General features: G+C 42.3%; 1 protein-coding gene across 1 annotated transcript in view; it reads left to right on the top strand.

Annotated features, from left to right (window-relative positions):
- The window catches only part of LOC124606212 (uncharacterized PE-PGRS family protein PE_PGRS54-like), a 90,136-nt gene that overhangs the window by 11,766 nt on the left and 52,446 nt on the right, over positions 1 to 25,924 (top strand). Inside the window, exons 2-3 of the mRNA XM_047138185.1 lie at positions 963 to 1,082; positions 7,716 to 10,487. Coding sequence (XP_046994141.1) covers positions 963 to 1,082; positions 7,716 to 10,487 — 2,892 coding nt within the window. The remainder of the gene's footprint in view (positions 1 to 962; positions 1,083 to 7,715; positions 10,488 to 25,924) is intronic.

Here is a 25,924-nt window from a genome sequence, read left to right as displayed (position 1 = left end):
AATCCCTTATGAAATATCAATGAACCATAGTTGGAATTAGTCAATTAATATAAATACTTGGGAGTAACAGTTTGGATTGATATGAAATGGAACGATTACGTAAGCTGAACCGTAGGTAACGCAGATGGCAGACCGAAGTTCATTGCTAGTATACTAGCAAAACGGAATCAGTCTACACGTAGGTTCCTTACAAAAATTCGTTGACCCGTCATAGAATATTACTCAAGTGTGTCGACCCATACCAAACAGGACTAAGACGACATATAAACGTATACAGAGAAGGGCTACGACAATGGTCAGAGGTTTGTTCGATCCATGGATGAGCGTCATTGAGAGGTTGAAAACATCTCTGTTGGCTGACTCTTGAAGACAGACGTATACTATCGCGTGAGAGCGTACATACAAGGTTTCAGTAATCTGCTTTAAGTGAGATTTGCTAAAGCCATTACATTTCACTCCCGTTGGTATCACGAAAACAAGCTGTCACTAATTACAGCAGACATAGCGGTGTTTAAGCAGTCATTCTTCCCGTGCTCTATGTGTAAATGGAACAGAAGGGACCCCTAATAAATGGTTCATTGGCAAATAGCGTCTGCCATGCCCTTCAAACCGGTTTGGGGAGTATAATGATTGTACTTCAGATGTAGAAAGTGCCCGCTCTCATGTATGTACGTGAAGCTCGCTGATGAGCCTCTTTGAACAAAAGAACAAAATGCTTTTGGGTGTTAGCCCACATCGTTATGAAACACTATAAAGCGACGTTTCGATCATCCTTACAGCTGTCGTCTTCAGGGCAACAAAATTTCTCTCAGTCATTCTGAAGAGAACCGCTTCAAAAGTCGGCTGCGTAGACCAGTGTTTCATAACGAAGGCCCAACACGCAAAAGAATTTTATTCAAACTGGCGCTGACAGTGGAAGTCTACGGACAGATGCGAATGAGACTGTGTTGTTTGTTCGACAGCGGCAGCGGCTGCGGTTGCAGTGGCGCTGCTGTTGCTGCAGGTGGCGGCGGTCGCAGCAGCACCCAGGAACGCCGGCTGCCTGTCCTCCGGAGATCCCCGCTGTTGGCGCTCACACACAGGTAAGCTGGAAGATGAACTATTACATCTACCGACTTGACACAAAATCCTAAGAAGTTTCGTGTTCAGTCAGTACACGGATCAAAGCAATCTGCCAAGATACTCGGAGCCCATTCTGGGGGACTACGATACTAGAAGGTATCAGATAGATTATATAATGGTAAGACAGAGATTTAGGAACCAGGTTTTAAATTGTAAGACATTTCCAGGGGCAGATGTGGACTCTGACCACAATATATTGGTTATGAACTGTTGATTGAAACTGAAGAAACGGCAAAAAGGTGGGAATTTAAGGAGATGGGACCTGGATAAACTGACTAAACCAGAGGTTGTACAGAGTTTGAGGGAGAGAATAAGGGAACAATTGACAGTAATGGGGGAAAGAAATACAGTAGAAGAATAATGGGTTGCTTTGAGGGATGAAGTAGTGAAGGCAGTAGAGGATCAAGTAGGTAAAAAGACGAGAACTAGTAACAATCCTTGGGTAACAGAAGAAATACTGGATTTAATTGATGAAAGGAGAACATATAAAACTGCAGTAAATGAAGCAGGCAAAAAGGAATATAAACGTCTCAAAAATGAAATCGACAGTAAGTGCAAAATGGCTGAGCAGGGATGGCTAGAGGACAAATGTAAGGATGTGGAGGCTTATCTCACGAGGGGTAAGATAGATACTGCCTACAGGAAAATTAAAGAGACCTTTGGAGAAAAGAGAGCCACTTGTATGAATATCAAGAACTCAGATGATGTAGATTAAGATGAAATGGGAGATACGATACTGCGTGAAGAGTTTGACAGAGCACTGAAAGACCTGAGTCGAAACAAGGCCCCGGGAGTAGACAACATTCCATCAGAACTACTGACGGCCTTGGGAGAGCCAGTCCTGACAAAACTCTACCATCTGGTGAGCAAGATGTATGGGACAGGCGAAATACCCTGAAGCTTCAAAAAGAATATAATAATTCCAATCCCAAAGAAAGTAGGTGTTGACAGATGTGGAAGTTACCGAACTATCAGTTTAATAAGTCACGACTGCAAAATTACTAACGCGAATTCTTTACAGACGAATGGAAAAACTAGTAGAAGTCGACCCCGAGGAAGATCAGTTTGGATTCCGTAGAAATGTTGGAACACGTGAGACAATACTGATCTTACGACTTATCTTACAAGAAAGATAAAGGAAAGGCAAACCTACGTTTGTAGCATTTGTGGACTTAGAGAAAGCATTTGACAATGTTGACTGGAATACTCTCTTTCAAATTCTAAAGGTGGCATGGGTAAAATACAGGGACCGAAAGGCTATTTACAATTTGTAGAGAAACCAGATGGAAGTTATAAGAGTCGAGAGGCATGAAAGGGAAGCAGTGGTTGGGAAGGGAGTGAGACAGGGTTGTAGCCTCTCCACGATGTTATTCAATCTGTATATTGAGCAAGCAGTAAAGGAAACAAAAGAAAAGTTCGGAGTAGGTATTAAAATTCATGAAGAAGAAACAAAAACTTTGAGGTTCGCCGATGACATTGTAATTCTGTCAGAGACAGCAAAGGACTTGGAAGAGCAGTTGAACGGAATGGACAGTGTCTTCAAAGGAGGATGTAAGATGAACATCAACAAAAGCAAAACGAGGATAACGGAATGTAGTCGAATTAAGTCGGGTGATGCTGAGGGAATTGGATTAGGAAATGAGACACTTAAAGTAGTAAAGGAGTTTTGCTATTTGGGGAGCAAAGTAGCTGATGATGGTCGACGTAGAGAGGATATAAAATGTAGACTGGCAACGTCAAGGAAGGCGTTTCTGAGGAAGAGAAATTTGTTAACATCGAGTATAGATTTAAGTGTCAGGAAGTCGTTTCTGAAAGTATTTGTCTGGAGTGTAGCCACGTATGGAAGTGAAACGTGGACGATAAATAGTTTACACAAGAAGAGAATAGAAACTTTCGAAATGGGTTCTACAGAAGAATGCTGACGATTAGATAGGTAGGTGACATAACTAACGAGGAGGTATTGAACAGAATTGGGGAGAAGAGGAGTTTGTGGTACAACTTGAGAAGAAGAAGGGACCGGTTGGTGGGACATGTTCTGAGGCATCAAGGGCTCACCAATTTAGCATTGGAGGGCAGCGTGGAGGATAAAAATCGTAGAGGGACAAGAGATGAATACACTAGGCAGATTCAGAAGAATGTAGGTTGCAGTAATTACTGGGAGATGAAGAAGCTTGCACAGGATAGAGTAGGATGGAGAGCTGTATCAAACCACTCTCAGGACTGAAGACCACAACAACAACAATACGTTTTAAATCCTCTTCCGGCCATACAGATTTTCGTTTCCTGTGCTTTCTCTAAATCGTTTACGACAATTAATGGGTAGGTTCCTTTGAAACGCGCAATCCTGATTTCCTTACCTACCCTTTCCTACTCAAAGCTTCTGCTCAATCTCTAATGTCCTCGTTTTTAATGGAAAATGACACAGACAAGACCCAAATACTAAATTTCGCTTTCGAAAAGTTGTTTGACAGGAGAAGACGGTGCTGTTGTTCCTTCTTTAAACTGTCGGACGAACGTCAAAATAACAAATATCGAAATAAATGACCACGGGATAGAGAAGCAACTGCAACTGCTCAACAGAGGAAAGGCGACAGGACGTGATGGGAACCATAAAATTCTACGCATAGTATGAGGAAATAGCAACAGCGTACTGTACGTCGCAGGAGAGAAGAAGCTTTCCTAGTGACCAGAAGAAATTGGAGGTCATTTGGGTTCTCAAAAAGGATTAGCAGACAGACACGCAAAACTATAGGCCTGTAACACTGACGACGACCTGCTATAGAATTTTGGAACTTGTTTTGGAACATTTTCACATACCATGACATTTCTGAAGTTCGAAAATCTCCGCTGTAGGAATCAATGTGGCTGCCGTAAACAACGACCTGTGAAACCCAGCTCACTCTGTTCGTGCACGAGACCCAGAAAGCAGTAGATACTGGAGCACAGATTGATGTCATGTTTTGTCATCTCTGGAAGGTGTTTAATGAAATTCCGCACTGCCGCCTAAAGAACAATATACAATCCTGCGGATTAACAGACCAGCTGTGTGACTGGATTGAAGGGTTTCTAGTAAACAGAAAACTATATATCATTCTTAGCAGAGAAAAAGTCAGATGTGAAAATAACTTCAGGCCTACAGTGATGGAATGTTAAACCACCATTACTTTCCTCAGCGCACGAGTATAAATGACGTACTGGATAAAATCGGAAGTTGCATGATCATTTTCGCGGATAATTCCGTTGTGCACAGAAAAGTCGCAAAGCTAGAAAATTCTAGAGGAGTGCAGGAAGATCTGCAGGGGATCGACACTTGCTGCAGACATTGCTAGTAGATTCTCGGCATAAACAAATGTAACGTATTGCGCATCGATGGACAGAAAGACTCATATTGTATAGTTAGACGGGTACAGAAAGATTACTAGGGTGCTGTAAAACAAGGTATCAGTCCAGGGACCGGACTCTGCATTAGCTGACTGTGTTAGGGCGTCGATGTCAGAGTGCGGCTGGACCGTCACCACTTGGGCAGGGATGAGGAATACCTCGATGGCAGCTGACATGCTCGGCGCTCGAAGGAACTTGTAAAAGGTAATTAACAAACAAGCACTTAAAGTCCAAAATACGCTGTTGTCTTCATTCTTGGCTGATAGCAGTAGCGGCGGGCAGAAGGGCGCTAGCCACGCGGGAATTCGCTGACACCCGCACGCTCCGTGCTATCTCAACCCCTTTAGCGGCGGAAGCACGGCGTCAGCACCCTGCGACATCGGGGCATGTTGGCTACAGCTCATCCGGCATTGTCCGTGCTGCCTCTGGTGTTAGCAGCTAACTCTCATACACAGCGCTCTGGCATGCACTGACTGGCTCTACACCGAGTGTGCATCGTAGGGCTGAGTCACACTCCAGCTCCCAACAAGAGTAAGACCCACAGCATTGGAGTGACATCACGGCACATTGGCTGCAGCTCGTTCGGTGTTGTCCGCATTGCCTCCGCCGTCAGCAGCTCGGAGCAGTGGATCACGAGAGTGCTGTCATTGACATCGTAGACTTCACCACGGAAAGCAACCATAGGCTCCTTCCTGAATGTGCGAAGGTGGACTGGGTCACACTGCGGCCTCCGTCACGTGTAAGGCCCGCAGCATACGAGTACGCCTACAGCAACAGAAGGCAGGCAGCACCTGTGGCATGCCCCTCTGCGATGACGATTGTTGAGTGATCCCTGGCCCTCCAACTAGGCCTCTGAAAGGCCAGGCGGTGACTGTCATTCTCAGCTTCCCATCAGTTTCGACTCGAACGCAGGACTGCAGCATGGAGTGGCAAAATCCACTTGGCAGGACTCGCTGTTCCAACAGAGGATATAGACTGACATAGGTCCAACTTCCTGGTTGGCTGGAAACTGAGTACGAGTAGATCCAGTCACTAAATATGAGTGACATTTAGAGAGGAACTGTTTGACTTGCAGTGCTATTGCAAGGCGATGGTAACTCCCTTTTCTCGACTGGTCAGCTTTCTGCACCTGGCTGTAGCTGAAAGGTATCTTAGCTTCGCCTTTCAGAAGCAGTAGTGAACATGTTCTGCAGCGTCAGTTCTCTGAATAACCTTTCTTACATCTGCCTTCGTAATTCACTCTGCGTGGTCAACAAGATGATGGCATTCTTCTCTCTTTCTATGATGTCATTTTTCCGCCTTGGCATCTTTCACACCCAGTTCTTAATGCGTGTAGCAATTAACTCTGTCATGCGGCTGTATTACATGCAACAACAGCTCTCCTTCCTTGTTGGCATTCCACCCATCTGTTGGACACTGACCTGCCTTGTTCGCCTCTTGCGTTACCGGAAGAAGACTTGTAAAATTCTACTCAACTCTCAAGTGTATTATTGCGTGGCTCTTCAGTATCTAGGAGTATGTGTAGGAAGCTGCTTAAAGTTAACTTACACACATAAAACAAATCGCAGGTAAGGCAGATCCATTGGAAACACCCTCAGAAGTTAAGCCATCCACGAAGGAATAGCTTACAAAACCACTGTTTGACCAATACCTGAAATATTCCTAGTTAGCTAGGAATCCGTAGCAGAAGAAGATCCAGAGAAGATCAGTGTGCTTCGTTACAGGTTCACTTACTAAGCGTTGAGGCTTTACAGAGATGCTCAATCGGCACCAGTGGCAGACGCTGCATAAGAGGCATTCTGCATCGCAGCGTAGTTGACTGGTAAAAGTTCCGAAAGCTTACGTTCCTAGCATATCATTTCAGGTGTAAATAAGCTTAAAATAGCCTATGATATACGGTTACAAAATCTCCTGTTCGATTTAGGCTGACAAAGAGGTAACGGTGGAGCTTAGTGAATAAAAATGTCTTGCGATGAGCAAATATGAAAATCGGTAAAACTCTTTGTTTCCAGTGAGGTACCCTGTAACTGATCTTATAATATGCAGTTTTATTCACACTCACCTGTGCTCTGTCTTTGTGCAGTTACGCGTATATCTGCCTTCAGTGAAGAAGGATGATATATGCTGCACATAAGCAACTTAAATTCGCTGATGTGCAAACATAGCAATGACAGTTGAAAGAAAAACTGTACAAAAGAATGTAGAACATGTTTCTGTTGTAGAGTCAGGAGCTTCTATCACCGAAATAAAACTCAATCTTTTGCAGTATCTACTAGTATTTATTGTGTTGCATGTTCTGAATAATTTCTCTGAGGATGGGAGGGATAACAATAGTTTCAGTTTAATGCTCTATCACGTTTAATAGTAGACAGATTAACAGAAAATTGTAAAGTACTGAAAAGTTAGTAACGGTACCATTCCCACACAAGTCAAATTCATTCACAATGGGATTTCATAATCTACGAATATGTTGTTGACATGCATACAAACATACTTTGTTTAACTAGCTTCATGAGAAAAATAAACATTAGGCCAAATTTTCTGCACCTTTGAAAACATGACTCAAATTGTCTTATTATGCCGCGTCATAATGTATAAAACTACTGCTGCTGGGTCTAGACCCAGAAGAAGGTCGCTGCAGCCGTGGCCGAAGCGTTGGTTCTTCTCCAGCAGCAGTAGTTTTATACATTATGACGGGGTACCATACCCAGAAAACTATTATGTCGACTGACTCTGGCCGCGGAAGCCTACGCAATTATGTCTTATTATATTTTATATTTAACTTTATTTAATATTATTCTGTACGTTAAGAGAGAGTGATATTATCCCACAACTGGAAAGTTCGCTGACTGATTTGCAGAAAATCTTAGACTTCGTTTAACCACCAATCAGTGCTTCCCCTTCCATCACTAAAGTATATGTGATGAGCTACAAGTTTCACTGTGTTCTGAAATTCTTGGGTAATATTTGATATTCCCAGATCAAGGAAAGGCAAGAACATCATTTCAAATAAAATCATTCTTATTACAACAATGAGGTGCTAAAAACGCTTTGATGACCGCTTGTCACTTACTGTACATGAACTAAATCCAACATACATTGTAATCAGGCCACCAAAAATTCAAATACGATTGAAATTCCTGTAAAACAATCATGTCGTACATACGCTTAGCACAATGTATTTATTTCTTCTTTATATCTGACTGCAACAGGTACCGATGAGCAGCATCACGCTCTTGGGACACCAGACACTCAGAAATCGTCGCTTACTCAGTCAAAGGTTGAGAATGACAACACATGGCTACATTCTGAACAAGAGGATGCTGAACATGGAAGAAGTGAGCAACACTTAGTACAAAATGTAGAGAAGAAACCTTTATATGGCTGGTCTAGTCTCATAAAAGCTATATTTCAAGAGAAAGAAAACAGAAGCAGAAGCGAAGAAGATGACAGCAGCGACAGCAGTAGTAATGACAGCAGTGACAGCAGTGGAAGTGACAATGAAAATTCTAGTGGTGATAACAGTGACAGCAATGAAAGTGATGGAGATGATAGTAACAGCAGTAGTAGTGATGAGGAAAATACTAGTGGTAATAACAGCGGCAGTAATGACAGTGATGAAGATGACAGTAGTAATGATGATGAAAATACTAGTGGTAGTAACAGTGGCAGCAATGAGAATGATGAAGACGACAGTAACAGTAGCAACAGCAATAGTAACGATGATGAAAACAACAATGGTAATCACAATGGCAGTAATGACAGTGATGAAGATGATAGTGGTAATGATGATGAAAATACTAGTGGTAGTAACAGTGGCAGCAATGAGAGTGATGAAGATGACAGTGGCAATAGCAACAGCAGTAGTAACAATGATGAAAACAACAGTGGTAACAACAGTCAGAGTAATGAGGATGACAGTGACAGTGGAAATGGTGGTGGAGGCGATAGTGGAGATGGAGGTGATGGTGGACATGGAGGCGATGGTGGAGACGGAGGCGATGCTGGAGATGGAGGTGATGGTGGAGATGGAGGCGATGGTGGAGACGGAGGCGATGGTGGAGACGGAGGCGATGGTGGAGACGGAGGTGATGGTGGAGACGGTGGTGATGGAGGTGATGCTGGAGATGGAGGCGATGGTGGAGACGGAGGCGATGGAGGAGACGGAGGCGATGGAGGAGACGGAGGTGATGGTGGAGATGGTGGTGATGGTGGAGATGGTGGTGATGGAGGTGATGCTGGAGATGGAGGCGATGGTGGAGACGGAGGCGATGGTGGAGACGGAGGCGGTGCTGGAGACGGAGGTGATGGTGGAAACGGAGGTAATGGTGGAGACGGAAGCGGTGGTGGAGACGGAGGTGATGGTGGAGATGGTGGTGATGGTGGAGACGGAGGTGATGGTGGAGACGGAGGCGATGGAGGAGACGGAGGCAATGGAGGAGACGGAGGTGATGGTGGAGATGGTGGTGATGGAGGTGATGCTGGAGATGGAGGAGATGGTGGAGATGGAGGCAATGGTGGAGACGGAGGCAATGGTGGAGATGGAGGTGATGGTGGAGATGGTGGTGATGGAGGTGATGCTGGAGATGGAGGCGATGGTGGAGACGGAGGCGATGGAGGAGACGGAGGCGATGGAGGAGACGGAGGCAATGGAGGAGATGGAGGTGATGGTGGAGATGGTGGTGATGGAGGTGATGCTGGAGATGGAGGAGATGGTGGAGATGGAGGCAATGGTGGAGATGGAGGCAATGGTGGAGATGGAGGTGATGGTGGAGATGGTGGTGATGGAGGTGATGCTGGAGATGGAGGCGATGGTGGAGGCGGAGGCAATGGAGGAGACGGAGGCGATGGAGGAGACGGAGGCAATGGAGGAGACGGAGGTGATGATGGAGATGGTGGTGATGGAGGTGATGCTGGAGATGGAGGCGATGGTGGAGACGGAGGTGATGGTGGAGACGGAGGTGATGGTGGAGACGGAGGTGATGGTGGAGACGGAGGTGATGGTGGAGACGGTGGTGATGGAGGTGATGCTGGAGATGGAGGCGATGGTGGAGACGGAGGCGATGGTGGAGACGGAGGCGGTGCTGGAGACGGAGGTGATGGTGGAAACGGAGGTAATGGTGGAGACGGAAGCGGTGGTGGAGACGGAGGTGATGGTGGAGATGGTGGTGATGGAGGTGATGCTGGAGATGGAGGCGATGGTGGAGACGGAGGCGATGGAGGAGACGGAGGCGATGGAGGAGACGGAGGCAATGGAGGAGACGGAGGTGATGGTGGAGATGGTGGTGATGGAGGTGATGCTGGAGATGGAGGCAATGGTGGAGATGGAGGCGATGGTGGAGATGGAGGTGATGGTGGAGATGGAGGCAATGGTGGAGATGGAGGCGATGGTGGAGATGGAGGCGATGGAGGAGACGGAGGCAATGGAGGAGACGGAGGTGATGATGGAGATGGTGGTGATGGAGGTGATGCTGGAGATGGAGGCGATGGTGGAGACGGAGGTGATGGTGGAGACGGAGGTGATGGTGGAGACGGAGGTGATGGTGGAGACGGAGGTGATGGTGGAGACGGTGGTGATGGAGGTGATGCTGGAGATGGAGGCGATGGTGGAGACGGAGGCGGTGCTGGAGACGGAGGTGATGGTGGAAACGGAGGTAATGGTGGAGACGGAAGCGGTGGTGGAGACGGAGGTGATGGTGGAGATGGTGGTGATGGAGGTGATGCTGGAGATGGAGGCGATGGTGGAGACGGAGGCGATGGAGGAGACGGAGGCGATGGAGGAGACGGAGGCAATGGAGGAGACGGAGGTGATGGTGGAGATGGTGGTGATGGAGGTGATGCTGGAGATGGAGGCAATGGTGGAGATGGAGGCGATGGTGGAGATGGAGGTGATGGTGGAGATGGAGGCAATGGTGGAGATGGAGGCGATGGTGGAGATGGAGGCGATGGTGGAGATGGAGGTGATGGTAGTGATGGAGGTGATGGTAGTGATGGAGGTGATGGAAATGATGAAGGCAGTGGTGGTAATGATGACAATGGTCAGTCTGATAATGAAAATGGCAATGATAATGGGGGCAGTACTACAGAAGGTAATATTGGTGATTGCCCTGCTGTGGGAAGTTGCCCATTACACGAAGATGCCGGATCAGATGTTACTTTGCTGCCACATGCAACTGACTGTGGAAAGTACTGTGTATGTGAGCATGGTATTCCAGTAACCATGCCTTGTCCTGCTGGACTCTACTTCAACCCAGAACTGAGAGTCTGTGATTGGCCTTGGGCTGCAGGCTGTAAGGCACCTACCCACCTTGGCAGTATATGGTACTTCTTGGCACAGATCTTACGCCGACATCATTAATGGATTCCACTCTGTATATCAACATAATCTGATGCAGATATACTATTACAGGAGAATGTAGCAGCTGTAACTATTACATTATTGTACAGTCAATATTTATTGTACTTTGAGCACAAATAAATTTTTTATACAGTGAACAGACTTATTTGTTTGTTCGAATTCGAAATAAAGTATCCTTAGCGCAGCTTGAAGTAACTCTCCAAACTTTTATCTATTCAATAAACCTATTTTTCTACCATGTGTGGCTGATTTGTTTCCTTTCTTCAGTATAACGTCATTACCATCGTGCTGGCTTACCATCATCCCATTATCTCATCCTTGTCTTTACCCCATTACAAATACACTGAATTCCCAAAGAAACTGCTACACCAGCCTAACATTGTATAGGGCCCCCAACGAGCACGCAGAAATCCAGCAACACGACATGGCCTGAACTCAACTAATGTCTGAAGTAGTGCTGGAGAGAGTTGACAACATGAATCCTGTAGGCATATCCATAAATACGTATGAGTACGAGGGGTGGACATCTCTTTTGAACATCACATTGCAAGGCATTCCAGTTATGCTCAATAATATTCATGTCTGGAGAGTTTCGTGGCCAGCGGAAGTGTTCAGAAGAGTGTTCCTGGGGCTACTCTGCAGCAATTTTGGACGTGTGGGGTGTCACATTGTCCTGCTATAACTGTCCAAGTCCGTCGAAATGCATAATGGGCGTGAGTGGATTCAGGTGATGAGACAGGATGCTTAAGTACGTGTCACCTGTCAGAGTCGTATCAAGGCGTATGAGGTGTCCCACATCACTCCAACTGCACACGCCCAACATCATTACAGAGCCTCCATCAGCTTGAACATTCCCCCATTGACATGCAGGGTCAGTGGATTCATGAGGTTGTCTCCATACCCGTATCCGTACACATCCATCCGCTCGATACAATTTGAAGAGGGTCGCCCGACCAGGCAACATGTTTCCAGTCATCAACAGTCCAATGTCGGTGTTGACGGGCCTAGACGAGGCCTGAAGCTTTCTGTCATCAAGGGAATACGAGTGGGCGTTCGGCTCCGAAAGCTTGTATCGATGATGTTTCGTTGAAAGGTCCGCACGCCGACATTTGTTGATAGCCCAGCGTTGAAATCTGCAGCAATTTGCGGAAGGGTTGCACTTCTGTGACGTTGAACAATTCTCTTCAGTTGGTCCCGTTCTTGCAGGATCTTTTTCCGGCAGCAGCGATGTCGGAAATTTTATGTTTTACCGGATTCCTGATATTCACGGTACACCCGTGAAATGATCGTGAGGTAAAATCCTTACTTCGTCGCTACCTCGGAGGTACTGTGTCCCATCGCTAGTGCACCGACTATAACACCACGTTCGGACTCACTTAAATCTTGATAACCTGCCTTTGTATCAGCAGTAACCGATCTAACAACTGCGCCGGAGACTTGCTGACCGCAGCGCCGTATTCTGCCTGTTTACATATCTCTGTATTTGAACACGCATGGCTGTGTGTCAGTTTCTTTGGCCCCTCAGTGTGGTGGGGGTTTATGAGAGAGATGATAATCAGAATTGGTGATGGGCGCAAAGAGGAACAGTAAGGGAGAGTGTGAAGTAACTAGCATTTTTTATTTGCACAATTTTCCATTGGTGATTTTTAAGGCATAGGAATAACATTTTGTGAATGGTATTGCGAGTATATTTTATTTAATAGTTTCACATCAAAGAGAGTTCCAAACGTAAATAACAAATAAATTCGTGTCAGTACAAAGATTAATCAGGAATTAGCAACATAGGAGTGGAGGAGTATGAAGAAATTTGCATAAAGATTTTACTTTCTGATTTCCTGCAACACCTCAGACCGCTTCTTCGTTAGGTCTAAGAGCAGTCAGATCATACTGTGGACTCCATTTGTCCTGACAATGCTTCTATACTAAAGAAAAATCCTAATGAAACTGTTCGCCGTCTTCATTACTAACTGCACTAGTTATCATGGAAGAAGACCAAATGATGGGACTAGAAATTTGTCACGTAACAATTCTGTGTCATTGAATACGACTTATCGTCAATGTTGCCAAACCTTCTTCAAGTCCTGTAGTTTGATTTCTGAACTGATGACCATTATTGGCATTTTACTATACACATCTACGTAACAGTTAAATTTAACCATGCCAGATTACCCTGTGTGCACCGTTTTAAAGCATATCGATGTTAAATCTTAGTGAATCCAAGTTGCAAACATCATTTCATTTTTGAGCACAGAATCCACGACTAAGCCGAGCAGACAAAAACGCTGTTAAGCAGAGTTATTGGTTCTCATAAACTTGCAGTTTCGAGAAAAAATTTCAAAAAACATGTCACGGTTGTTAAGATAACATTATGCTGAAATAGGAGAGATATGTGTCATTTGCGTAGTAACATGGGAGTCAGTGCACGAAGCTTAACGTCTGGGGCTTTTTACTGAGTAATTTGCATTGACAAAAGACTGCTCTGGAGAGAGAAAAGCCCAACGTTCGAGTCATTCTGTACCGTCTCCCAGCATAGAGACCTGAAAAATCTCTGCTTGACCCTGCCGCTTTTTCACTCCTGTATGCCGGTGCTCGCGTACCAAGAAAAGGATGACCAAAAAACCCGTTTCACCTCTGATCTGAGAGTGAGCTTCTACAGTATGTTGCGGCTCACGTCGGGTTACTACAATACTGTCGTTTTATCCTCCAATTTGTCTTCTGTGCATTTTGTAGATTTTGTTTTACACATGACAACGACTGCTTCAGATATGGTTAATATCTTTGTGTGATCGGTCATCAGTAATTTTTTCTAATAACGCCTTTCCAGCCGGCGCCGTTCAACTTCTTAGCCAGTGCCTCTGTCCTTATGAGAAAAAATATTGCAACACTTTAGGAATATAGATAACAGTTAAAACTCCAACAACTGCATATAATTCTTGATTATCATCGATCTACGCAGAATAAAATGTCAATAAACATTGAATGATCGTCTGTGCCTCGTTTGCGTTATAGCAGTTAGGAAGAGACACGCATCAGTGTCGCAGAAGTCCATGCTAAGTGATGATGTTATGAGACACAATACACAACAATACAAAAATATTATTTTATCGTAGAAATTCTTTATACGATATTCTGAAATATTTACTATATTGTTCATATGTATTGGAACACGTATAGAGATCTTGTCAATTTTTTTTTAATTGTTTACGATATTATAATATAATCACACCAATCCTTCCACCTTCAAAACAAGAAGATCGATGACAGTTTAGAAGAAATATATCTTGTAGCCTCAGTAAGTCTAATGCCACTAGCTGCTTGAGGGTTCAAGAACTGGTCACCTGGCAGCGCAGCTACTGAGCAGCTGCCGACTCCTCATCGAGGGATAGTGGGTAGAGACAACGGTGTCCATTGGAAGACTTCTCTTGTGCGTCTACTAAAGAGATAACACCGCAGAGATAAGAAGATGAAAAAACACCATACATATGTTACTCGACTGACTAATTTATGTTTCACACAGTTTGACGATCTCAGAGTGGACGGCAGTATATTTAGCAGTTAATATTCAAATCTCAAAATCGCCGTTTTAGAAATTATTTGGCTAAATAAAAGAAGCGTAACAGGAATGAACAGATCTAAGCAAATAGTTTTCAGTAGAAGAAAAATTGGTCTCCTCAGAGAGGTAAATCGTGGTATACTAATCAGTCATTCACACAATCCCTCTTTTGCAATAATCTAAAATGTTGAGAAAAATGTAATAACAAAAGTAAATAGTAGTAAATAAGGTAAGTAAAAACACGCAAATAAGCATTGATGACATTCAAAATTTTTCTGGCGTATAGGTTGTTCATCGAAATTTCAGGAGAACTGTCAGTCCTCCGTGACTTGCAGTCACAACATTTCGCGCATTGAGTCTTCTAGCCATCTTCAGGTGTATACTGCTGAAAGTACATAAGCAATGAATACCGCGATTAGCAAGGATAGTTCATTGAAATCTGAATTCGAGAGTCCTCAGAAAGCAATGAAAATTTACTAAACTAGATCTCGATATGGCGGATGGGATCATTCTCCTGTTAGCTATAACCTAACTCACTCGGCTATAATGTAAAAAATGAAAAAAACTAGAGCAAGAGTAAATATGAAGTAGTTACTGAGGATTTACGAGTATTACTAGCTTTATGCTGATGTAGTAAAAATATCATGAAACTCATTTGGAACATTCTTGTCGCTCAATGGTTCCTCCTTAATGTCTTGAAAATCTTCTGTAGCATGAAACAATGGTATTTAATTGTTACAAATACAGTGACATTACCTTGAAGTAATTCTCCCAAAATTAAAAAATTTCTTTAAGGGGTTCGGTAAAGGTCCAAATTCATGAAATGTTCAATTTTTACTTTTTTGCATTTTAAAAGTTTACAGGCTTTCCCTTTTGAACTGATATGTAATTTGTTCAGTTCGGATGACTACAACCATTTTTAAAATATTTTTGAAATATGTGCTGCATAGGTGTGAGCCACCATCGCGCCATTAAATTGCTGTCAAATGTTGTACTCATAAATCTACAAGCTCATCGTGTACATTTTAGTGATGTGAGTGAAAATAAGTGTTACACAATAAGTGTTTTGGCTAACCTGTGATAGTTCGATAAATATCGCTCAATCAATTGTCGTGTGTTTCATGTTTATTTACTCTTTTTTGATCCTGAAAATATTCAGTGCAGAAATCTGAATGTAGTGGACACATACAGAAACGAATGGGATCAAGACTTTGGCGATTGAAAGCTACATACAAAAAACAAAAACTCTGTGATGGTAAAGGGTTGGATGGATAGGGAAGGTTAAGTGACAGTGTAATTGAAAAAAACCACAACTATTATGGAATAGCTATTAGGCAGAACACACACAGTGTCGATGAAATGAAGAAGGCTGTTTGAGCTCTTTTTTTCATGCTTTTTTAACTGATGAAAGTTCTCATCATTACTTGTGCCCCAAAGGAGAAAACAGTTGGTGTAAGTACAACAAGGGATTGCTAACTGGTGAAATGTACACTCATAAACACAGTCTGCCTGATGCGGGAATGGAGGGGATAACACCTATTTTCAGAGACTTAGTAGCACTTGAATTGTTGAAAAAGTGTGTTCATGGAAAAACTCAAAGCGCCAATGAAAGTGTAAATAGTGTTATACGGTCAAGAATCTCAAAGACTGTGTTTGTTGGAATGGAAACACTTCGATCCGGTGTTCAAGATGTCTCTTCTGCCTTCAGTGATGACAACGTTGTAAAGTGCAAGGTATTTCGAAATATGGGAATGAAGATAGGTTTCAACATGGTACTTGCTTCAGACAAGGAACGCCTTCGTGCTGCTGACAGGGCTGTAAATAGCCTTAATATACAAGCTACAGTAAACAGAAGGAGGACAAAGAGGAAGCTAAAGGAGGAACTTGCAGGAAGATATGCACCCTATGGACCTGGAATGCACGAAAAAAGGTAATCAAAACTTTGTCGCTCAATTCCCAATAGTTTTATTTTTTCGTACATGTTTCTCAGGATCTACCAAACCACTTTGCTTCGGATTGCTTTGAATTTTTCCAGAGTCCCTTAAAATGCCGAAGCAAGAATCTACTTTCTCGGAATTGGCAGAGTATGCTTCAATCGTGACATCATAAATTGCAGGTTTCCTTTCATCCAAAAAACTTGGACAGATCTGAGATACTAATACATTACTTGAAAAATACAACACAGTCTTCGTAAATCTTCGGACAAGGACATGCTCCTTTGGCTCTGACTGCTACGTTTCGCACCCGTCCATAAGCACGCTGTTGATCTGTTCTCCGTCCTCTAATATCATTCCACTTCGTTCTGTGCCCCTGACTGCACTTTCGTGAGCCATAATTCCGTCCCGTATGTTCATGGTGATAATCTTGCCTTCTTCACAAACTTTTTCCAGAGGCGGTTTCTCTTCTCTCCCATGGTTTCATTTCGCTTTCGATTTTCACAAATATTCTTCGCCCGGCTCTACAATTTGATTATTACGCAAATCATCTGACTGTGAACTTCGTGCAGCAGGCTTTTCGTGCCTACATACTAAGTGGCGTTCCTTATACGGGAGTTCCAGATAGTGACAGAATGAAGGCTTTCAAGACCGGATGTCATTGTTGCTAGTAAACATTGAGGGGTATAAGGTCGTGGTCCACGAAACCCTTCGGCAAGACTCAGTGGAGGAGGAAGATGTCCAGCGCAGTTCTGAACGAAACGTTAGGAACAGAAGAGCTTCGTGAGCCACATCCTTACATTCCGAAAGGTTTACCAGCAGCAGTTCAAGGTAGTGACTTCTCTAAAAAAAATTTCAATAACTTGGAGTATGTTCCGTTATACATCTGGTTGTGTGATCGGCTGATGACGATATTTAGACTCTAATCTTATGAGCTTTTAGACCAGTATTTTGCCAGGAATGTCGTCTCATGAGAAACCATCTTTTTCTTTTTACATAAATAACTTAGTTCCAACTTTTTTGCCTTAACGAATCGTATCTATTTTTTTTAACAGTCGACTTCAGTTCCTCTCTAACAATAACCTTCACATTGCGGCGGGGCGGGTAATAATTCTCTTTCTTCGTACTGTTCACTGCAAAAGTTCCACCTACCTCAGTACGGCGTCAGCTCACCATCCCGTTTCTCTGCATACGTATGTATTGTTCAGACGGCGGAAAAGCAGCGTTGATGAAAACGTCGCCGATACTTACATAGCAAAGTCCGCATAAACTCTAGTAGCCAGCTATCCTGTAAATTCGTCATAATAATTTTCTGGCAGAAGGCAGTTGCTTCTTTCCTTCAGTAAAATGTCACAGTTCTAATACAATCCTTTTTATTTCCTTTAGCTCAAACGAAAAAACCTGCCATCAAGCCCTCATGTAATTAACTAACGAAACTACTACTCTCAGTTCACAGTTCATGCAATCCAGATCACACACAAAGCAGCCAGAAATGTACTTAAGTCCGACCCGAATAATTACGCGATCTCACAGTCAATACTGCGCTACTGTAGATGAGTTTCACACTCGATCCTTTTCAGTGGATTTCTAGTAAAGACATTGCCCCCCAAAATTATTCCGTATATGTATACGAAACACGCCACGCGGAATTTACGCACAGACCGAAAATTCACACGCGGTTATCTTTCCAACAAACCAATTTCAAAACTTCCAACTTTCACCAATCTGTTCGTAAATGCAACTGCCTTCACGGCAACACAATCTGGACGCTAGAAACCAATTACTTCTTCATTTTACACGTAATGAAGACTGAAACGTTCAACATGACCTGCACGTCCAATAGCTGACTAGCGACCGCTTGAATGCTGCTTCTACCACAGCATATGTATCTAGCAGTGCGCGGGAACTGCTAAACTCTGATTGGCCTATCATTTTAGCTGGCCAATCACAAGAATTGTTGGCCTGCTCCAATCACTACTGACAGATGCATTTACGCCGTTCCCACATGCAAATACTAATATAATGTTTAACAATACCAAACGAAGAGAAATCTGGCACTAAAATCTGCCCACTTTGATTACGTAATGTAATATATAAAATTAATCTTGAAATTAACGTATGTCCCACATACACACTCTCACTCACTCTCATTTATTCCCACAACAATATAAGACACAAATAAAATTTTGTCTGAATTTTATATTACGAAAATGAAAAATAATTAAAGTTTTGTAATTAAATCTTAATTAAATAATTCTGCACACTGAGAGTTCTGGTTATGTTTTCAAATGATACCAAAAGATAAAATGTTATTGTTCCTAACTGAATTTGATTCCCTAACTGTCGGTTTTGACTATGACAGATAGAATGCTGAAATTTTTACACAATCTTATCTTGAATAATAAAAACTAGCGTACCGATTTTGAACAAGATTGAATTATATTTAGTATAGTTTATTTAGATTCATAGGGGGTTTGAATATGTATGTATGTATGTATGTATGGTATTCTGCCTTACGGCAGGTCTTGTCATGGGTTAAGCCTCTTCCACTCTTGTCTGTCCATAGCCAGTCTTTTCATTTCTGAATATTTGCCTCGTTTGATATTGTCCAGCATTTGATATCTTCTTTTTCCTCTTTCCCTTTTTCCCTCCACCATTCCTTCTATTTCTTCCTTCAATAAACAGCCCCTCCTCAAACAATGTCCAATCCAGTTCCGTTTTCTCTTTCTGATGACTTTCAGCATGTTTCTTTCTTCTCCAACTCTTCTTAACACTTTTTCATTCCTTACTCGGTCTTCTCACTTCACTTTTTTCCATTCTTCTCCATATCCACATGTCTAGTGTCTCAAATCTTCTTTCATCTTCCTTCCTCAATGTCCAGGTCTCCGCACCATATAGTGCAACACTCCATATGTAGCATTTGGCAAGTCTTTTCCTCACATCTTTGTTTAGTGGTCCACAAAGTAATTTCTGTTACCTCTTGAATCCTTCTTTTGCCATTGCAATTCTTTTCCTAATTTCTGTTGAGCAATACATATCATCCATTATTACAGTTCCCAAGTAATTGAAGTTATTCACTTGCTCTGTTTCCTCTCCCCCTATTTTCATAGGCTTTCTCCCCTTTCCTCCAGTTACCATGCTTTTCGTTTTCTTCCTGTTAATCTTCATTCCATATTCTTCTACTTCTGTGTTTAGATCATCTAACATTTGTTCCATCTCTCTTGCACTTTGAATATAAGCTCCTGGTAAGTGACACACTGGCGCGTTCACACGCTGCAGTAGCAACAGGTGCACAGGACACATTGCTAGGTCGTGATGGCTGGGTGTTGTGTGCTGTCCTTAGGTTAGTTAGGTTTAAGTAGTTCTAAGTTCTAGGGGACTGATGACCATAGATGTTGAGTCCCATTGTGCTCAGAGCCAACCACATTGCTAGGACACAACTTGCTGCCTCCTTCACAGCCTCCGGCACCAATACTGCAGGCTGTACTGCAATGTAGCTTACTGCAATAATTGTTATCACGCATTAACTCGCGACGTCACAACATGCTTTGCTTGAACCTTCCGCTGGAAGTCCGTTCATCGTCCACTGACAACACATCTGAATCTGTACTGACTAGCAACCAGTTCACTGGACACATGCTACTGCCCTCGTTGTCTGAGATTGCAGAAGCAGGCATTCGGCACGACTTGCTAAGGTTGTACGTAGATCTTACAACTAGTGAGTCCGACTCTGACGTTGGTTTCAGCTGTGGCTCCAGTGGTATTGAACATTCGGTAAGAAAAATAGGAGAGTTTTGCTTTTCGTTACACATGGCTATGTTTCTTTTTGTGACTCCCTTTAAATACCTTCGTGATTCCCTCTCTACTTTTCCCAACGCTGATTTTATTTCCCTCTCGAATTCCTCTTGATCTCTCTTACATTCTTTCAGGATTTCCTCTCGACATTCCTTTATGAAACTGATTAGCGACACCATACTCAATGTTAGTTCCATGTCTATTGATTATCCCTCAGCTACATCATCAAATCCGGAATCTTTGAATTCTTTTTTCTCCTTTAAGACACAAAGGAGCTACAGACGTTGGCTGCGAGTGGGCACTGGTTTAAATCCATGAAGAAAGTTGCATATTGTGCCGGACCGGGATTCGAACCCGCGTCTCCTGCTTACTAATCAGATGCTCTGGCCTCTAAGCCATCTGGACACAATGGTCAGTCCAACTGCACGTACCACTCTAGACCATAGCGCACCTCCCGTCAGACCAAAATTTTTAACTTATCCACACACTACGATTCAGTGCCCCTTGTCCATTATCCTCATATCTCGCGCTATTTTGCCGATTTCATAAGATTTCGGGCGTGGTCTGCATCTGCACTGAAGCGATCATTGGCCGTCTCGCCTTAATCATATACTGAGTCTGTTCTTTTGGCGCCTGACGGGAGACGTTCTAGAAACGCGCGTGCAGTTGCGGTGACCACTGTGTTCGGGTGGCTCAGTGCACGCCGACACTTGGGTCAGAGGGCTGTTGGCCCTCGGCAATAAAAAAGCTGAGTAAACGAATTAACAATGAACTTCAGCGTCTGTCAAGGAAGTCTCCCATACCAAATGCAACGAACAATCGCGATCATTTTTTTTTTTTATAGTGGTCTGAATATCTGTCTAGTGAGCAGGAGATCCGGATTCGAATTTCGGTGTGGCACAAATTTTCAACTTCCCGTTGATTGAAATCAGTACCCACTCGCAGCCAAGGTTTGCGATTCCTTTGTGTGTGAGTTCATAGTGGCTGCTGGATCAGGATGGTGCCTGCTCTTTCTCACTTGTGCGAAAGAACAGACACTATATATCTACTGCATTCTCCCTCTTTGCTGAGCCGAGTTCCCCCAACATTGTCTGCTGGTATTTACTCTTTTACTAACGGCATTTTTACACTTGAAAATCAAAGATGTAGAACTCAAGTCTAGATTTCTTCTTCCATACAGATTTAGTCACACGCAAAATGGTTCAAAACTTTCGCTTCGATTGGTGAAATCAAACCCTACGCAGTTGCGTTTTATGACATTAATGTATTTTTCTGCGACTGTTGGTTGTTGTGTTGTGACGTGGTGCCGAAAGTGAGCGGGTACCTGTACATCGTAGTACGGGTCGTCCTGAACTGCTGTAATCTAAAGGTTGCCGTTTCGCACATGATCTCTTAGGCGATCATTCTTTTCAACCTCTCTGCACATGGCCCCTTCGCTGTATTGTTCGTATCTGTTCCCCAGGTTCACTGCTCCGACTGTTCTTCAACGAAAAGCATCTACTTTCACGGTAAGACAACAGTAATCCTCTCTTCACGTATATTATAATTTGAATTTTCGGCGATTGGACATGAGTAAGGGATGCTTGAAAGAGAGAACATGCTTCTTTGTTAAATAAATTTGACTATGTTGCGTAATATGGAAACATGTATCTTTACCTTAGAACAGTGATTCCTAAACTTTTTAAGTAACGGGATACTCAGCAAAGCCCTTTTATCTTACTGAAATCCACATCAAATTAATATATGTGGAGGACACTGAAATTCTAAATAAGAACAAAAACATTTATTAGAAATATTTTCTTAGTGATGCAGTTCCATTCTTTATAGTTTACGATAACTTCTAATCTGAAGAATTATAGTTCTGCTGTTTTATTAACATTTCTTTTAAAGTTAGGTATCATAGCTCACAGTTATATGCGCTTGTCTAGAGCAGCATTTGTTCTCGACCTCTTGCACAACAACACGTTGTAACGAAACGTAGCAAAGGTAAGATAACCTTTTGGATTCTTCAGTGTATTCATTCTCAAGACTAACCCAGTACTCGTTCAGTGACACAAACTCAGCCGTATGTTTTAATGCAGTTGAGCTCTGAAGATCAATGAATTCTTCGTATTCCAGGACGGTTAGCATCAGGTTACCTGTTAATGGTAAATGGATTTTGTACCCAATCGATGTCAGTATCAGTATCTGGAAAGTAATCCGACAAAGGTTCCAGCAGGTTTAACAAATGACCATCATTGATACTTCTAACTTCACTTAGTAAGTCCAACGTGTTTTACTGCAGAATATTATATAAAAGTGGAAAATATTTAATATTGTCCTTTTCTACGCAGGTAAACCAGAGCTTAAACCTCTTTTTAAAGGCTGGTATTTTTTCTCTCACGATAAGTATGGTTGTTGATTTTCCCTGCAAATATGTAGTGATTTCGTTGACTTATCCAAAAACTTCGGCAAAATAGGCTAACTTTATAAGCCATTATTCATCATGCAATACTTCGGAAATGTTACGGACACTGACATGTTTTGCCCCATTTAGAAAACCTTCAGCTCGTCACGAAGTTCATATAGCCTGGCTAAATGCTTTGCCTCTGCAAAGCCATCGGATTTCAGTACGCAGGAGGAGTGTCTCGTTCGGACTACCCATTTCTTACCAAACGTTTTTGAGTAATCTTGACTGGAGAGAACGACTTTTCATGTAATTAACGATTTTCACAGCGTCATCAAGAACTTTCTGTAAGTCTGATGGCATTTTCTTTACTACAAGAGCATAACTCTAGTGTTACATCCCAGCGCAATATTTTTAAGTTATGATACGGTGCCCTTTATTTTTCCTACCACTGCAGCAGCCCCGTCGTTATATATATCAACACATTTTTTCCAATCAATGCTGTGTTTATTCATGTAACAAGCTATGACTTCAAATATTTTTTCCCCAGTCGTATTGGCTTCCAAAGGTGTGCAGAGCAGTAAATTTTCTTCGATAGATGTACCGAAGATATATCTCACGAATACAATTAATACTGATAGACTAGCTACATTAGTAGTTTCATAAAGTTGCATTGCTAACAAATCAGATGCATTGGATCTGTGTTTCAGTTAATCTTCGATATTATCGGATATTTAGTGAATGCGATCAGACACAGTGTTGTTTAAACATTGTACTGCTGCAACTTTCTTTGCCGTGTCTTCTCCAAGTATACTCTTAACTTTTTCTAACATGCAGTTTGATTAAGTTCATTGCAATTGCATGTGGTTTTCCAGACCGAGCTATCTGTAAATTAGGAGATAAGAGGATACAGTAGCATTTTCATGATCAGTTTTTGCAAATTTATGCAACTTGGAAATTGCTCATGAATACTTCTCTTTGTGTTTTTGGAAAAAAACTGATATCATTTTCCTTGAGATTTTCGTGTTTTGTATCAACTTATCTGGCACCAGATAACTATTTACTAACATCTTTTTACAAATAAAGCATAATCGATAGAGTTCTTTGATAGCCCAAAAGGTAAAAATCCAAAGGACAAAGAAGTGTCATCTTATTTTCTTTCTTTCGTTGACTTTGCTCATTCATTTTCTCTTCTATCTCTTGTTGATTTTGATGCCATTTTTTTCGCGCTCTAAAATTAATGAACTAATAACTTGCTAAAACAATTATTTTCAACGAGAAATAGAATTTTGACTGAAAAAGGAGATAAAAAGGTAATTTAAAAATACTAAAAAACACGCTTTTGCAGCGAATGAACTAAAAAGTAAAAAATAAATTTTGAATATACGGATTAAGTTCAGCTACAGTTAGAAGTCCCTCAGCTCAATAGTCATTAATTAATTATCAATAGCTAATTGTAAAGGTCAAATTAATAATAATAATAATAATAACACATATTTACACATCGTAATTAATAATGTGTAACTTTACTTTAAAAAATACATCTAGTTGAGAGACTTCTTACTGCTTTTGAGTAAAAGCTTTACATTAAAAATTTATTTTGTTCACATCGTTATACAAGAGTATATTTCTTATTTTTCGAAACTTTATGTCTAATTTGTAAAAGTAATGAGGAGACTCTAGGCTTAGCATTTTGTATGTGATAGTAAATACACAATCATTTGATTCATATCTTCCAGGGTGTATATACGGACAATAAAAAAATTCCCGGATTTTTCCCGGATTTCCCGGTAAAAATATACTTTTTCGCGCGCGAAACTACACTTTTTCCATGGTAAAAATACGTCTTTCCGTGTTAAGTGACAATATACTCTCCCTTGGAGATGTAAAACTTATCAAACTTTAGATGGTAAAAGTTTTATACGTCGCCGTAGAACTTCCCTGCATTTTAGGAAACGAAAAAAAGAGTTCTGAAAGATCCTTGATGCACTGTGACGTGTACATTGCATATTTCCGTAGAAAACACAATTACGTGTGAAACTGTTCCAGAAACCATCTCGCACAGTTTCCAAAGGATAATTACACTGAAACGTCCCCTTTGCCATATGAAACGTCCCCTTTGAAGAATTATACATGACTGTGCTTAAACTGACACACAATATTTTTAGCGCAACGCAATCTGACTTTCAAAAATCCCTGCAAAAGAATGGCCCTGAGTAACATTAAACTATGCATTTCACAAATCGCTTACCTCACAAAAATCTTCATTACTCGAACTACTGCAGTACAGCGAGCGCCACTACTGCCAGCTAAATAAAAGATTCAAACTACGGAAGGCACTAACTACTGATAGGGATAGTTAGCAAATGAAAGATATTAATAGAGAACAAACAATGTATTTACCTTGATAGTCATAATATATATAGCAGTTCATGACAAATTACAAAACTCCGCCATCTCTCTCCCCACATCCACCACTGCTGGCGGCTCACCTCCAACTGCGCAACGCTACGCGCTGTTCACATCCAGCTGCCGCTGCCCAACACTACAATGGCAGACAACAACGCAAACTAGACACAGACTGCACACAGCACAGCCAGTGATTCTCACACAGAGCGCTACGTGGCGTTACCAATAAGAAAACCTAAACAGCCTACTTACATAGACACCATGCTCCCCACAAAAAATTTTACAAATTATTTTGGGCAGTGGCCAATAATGATTTGATTAATTTTTTTTCATAATTACAATAACAAAGATATCAAATGCACACACTTATTGATACATTGTTGGTCAAAAGCTAAACTTTTCTCACAGTCCATAAAGACAGTCCTGATCATTCATCACAGTAACGTTGCAGCGTTTTTCTGAAAGTCTGAGCAGTAAAAGAAAATGCACACGGAATTAGTGGATTTCCATGCAGTCTTGAAGAAGTAGCGTTGTCCTTCCAACGGAAAGACAGTGCTAACTGTCGACATGCAGACAGGTCATGGGCCACAACAGAGCAAACCCACAGCAGTGTCAGTCGCTGTTTTGAAGAATATTGGCAGGCAGGTTATCAAAGAGCAGACCCACTGTAGTCCTGGTAGAGATTACGATATTGGTGGGCCACCAGAGGCGCAGACCCACTGCAGTCCTTGTAGAAATAATGGTACTGGTGAGTCAGCAAAGCTGTAGACCCACTGTAGTCCTTGAAGAAATGGCCAGCAGCCATCTGTTGCGACTGTGCAGGTGCACAATCACCATTGAAGAGTCTTGCGGAGAATAGAGCAAGTCCATAAACCACCACATGTTCACTCACAAAAAATTTGTTTGAAATGTCCTTAGAACCAGCAATGCTGTTATCCAGCCTCTTGCTGAATTATTAACACACGTGCAAACACTAACAGTCCCTT

Source organism: Schistocerca americana, chromosome 3, assembly GCF_021461395.2.
Source record: "Schistocerca americana isolate TAMUIC-IGC-003095 chromosome 3, iqSchAmer2.1, whole genome shotgun sequence".
NCBI lineage: Eukaryota > Metazoa > Arthropoda > Insecta > Orthoptera > Acrididae > Schistocerca > Schistocerca americana.
This window is presented reverse-complemented; position numbering and strand designations above follow the sequence as displayed.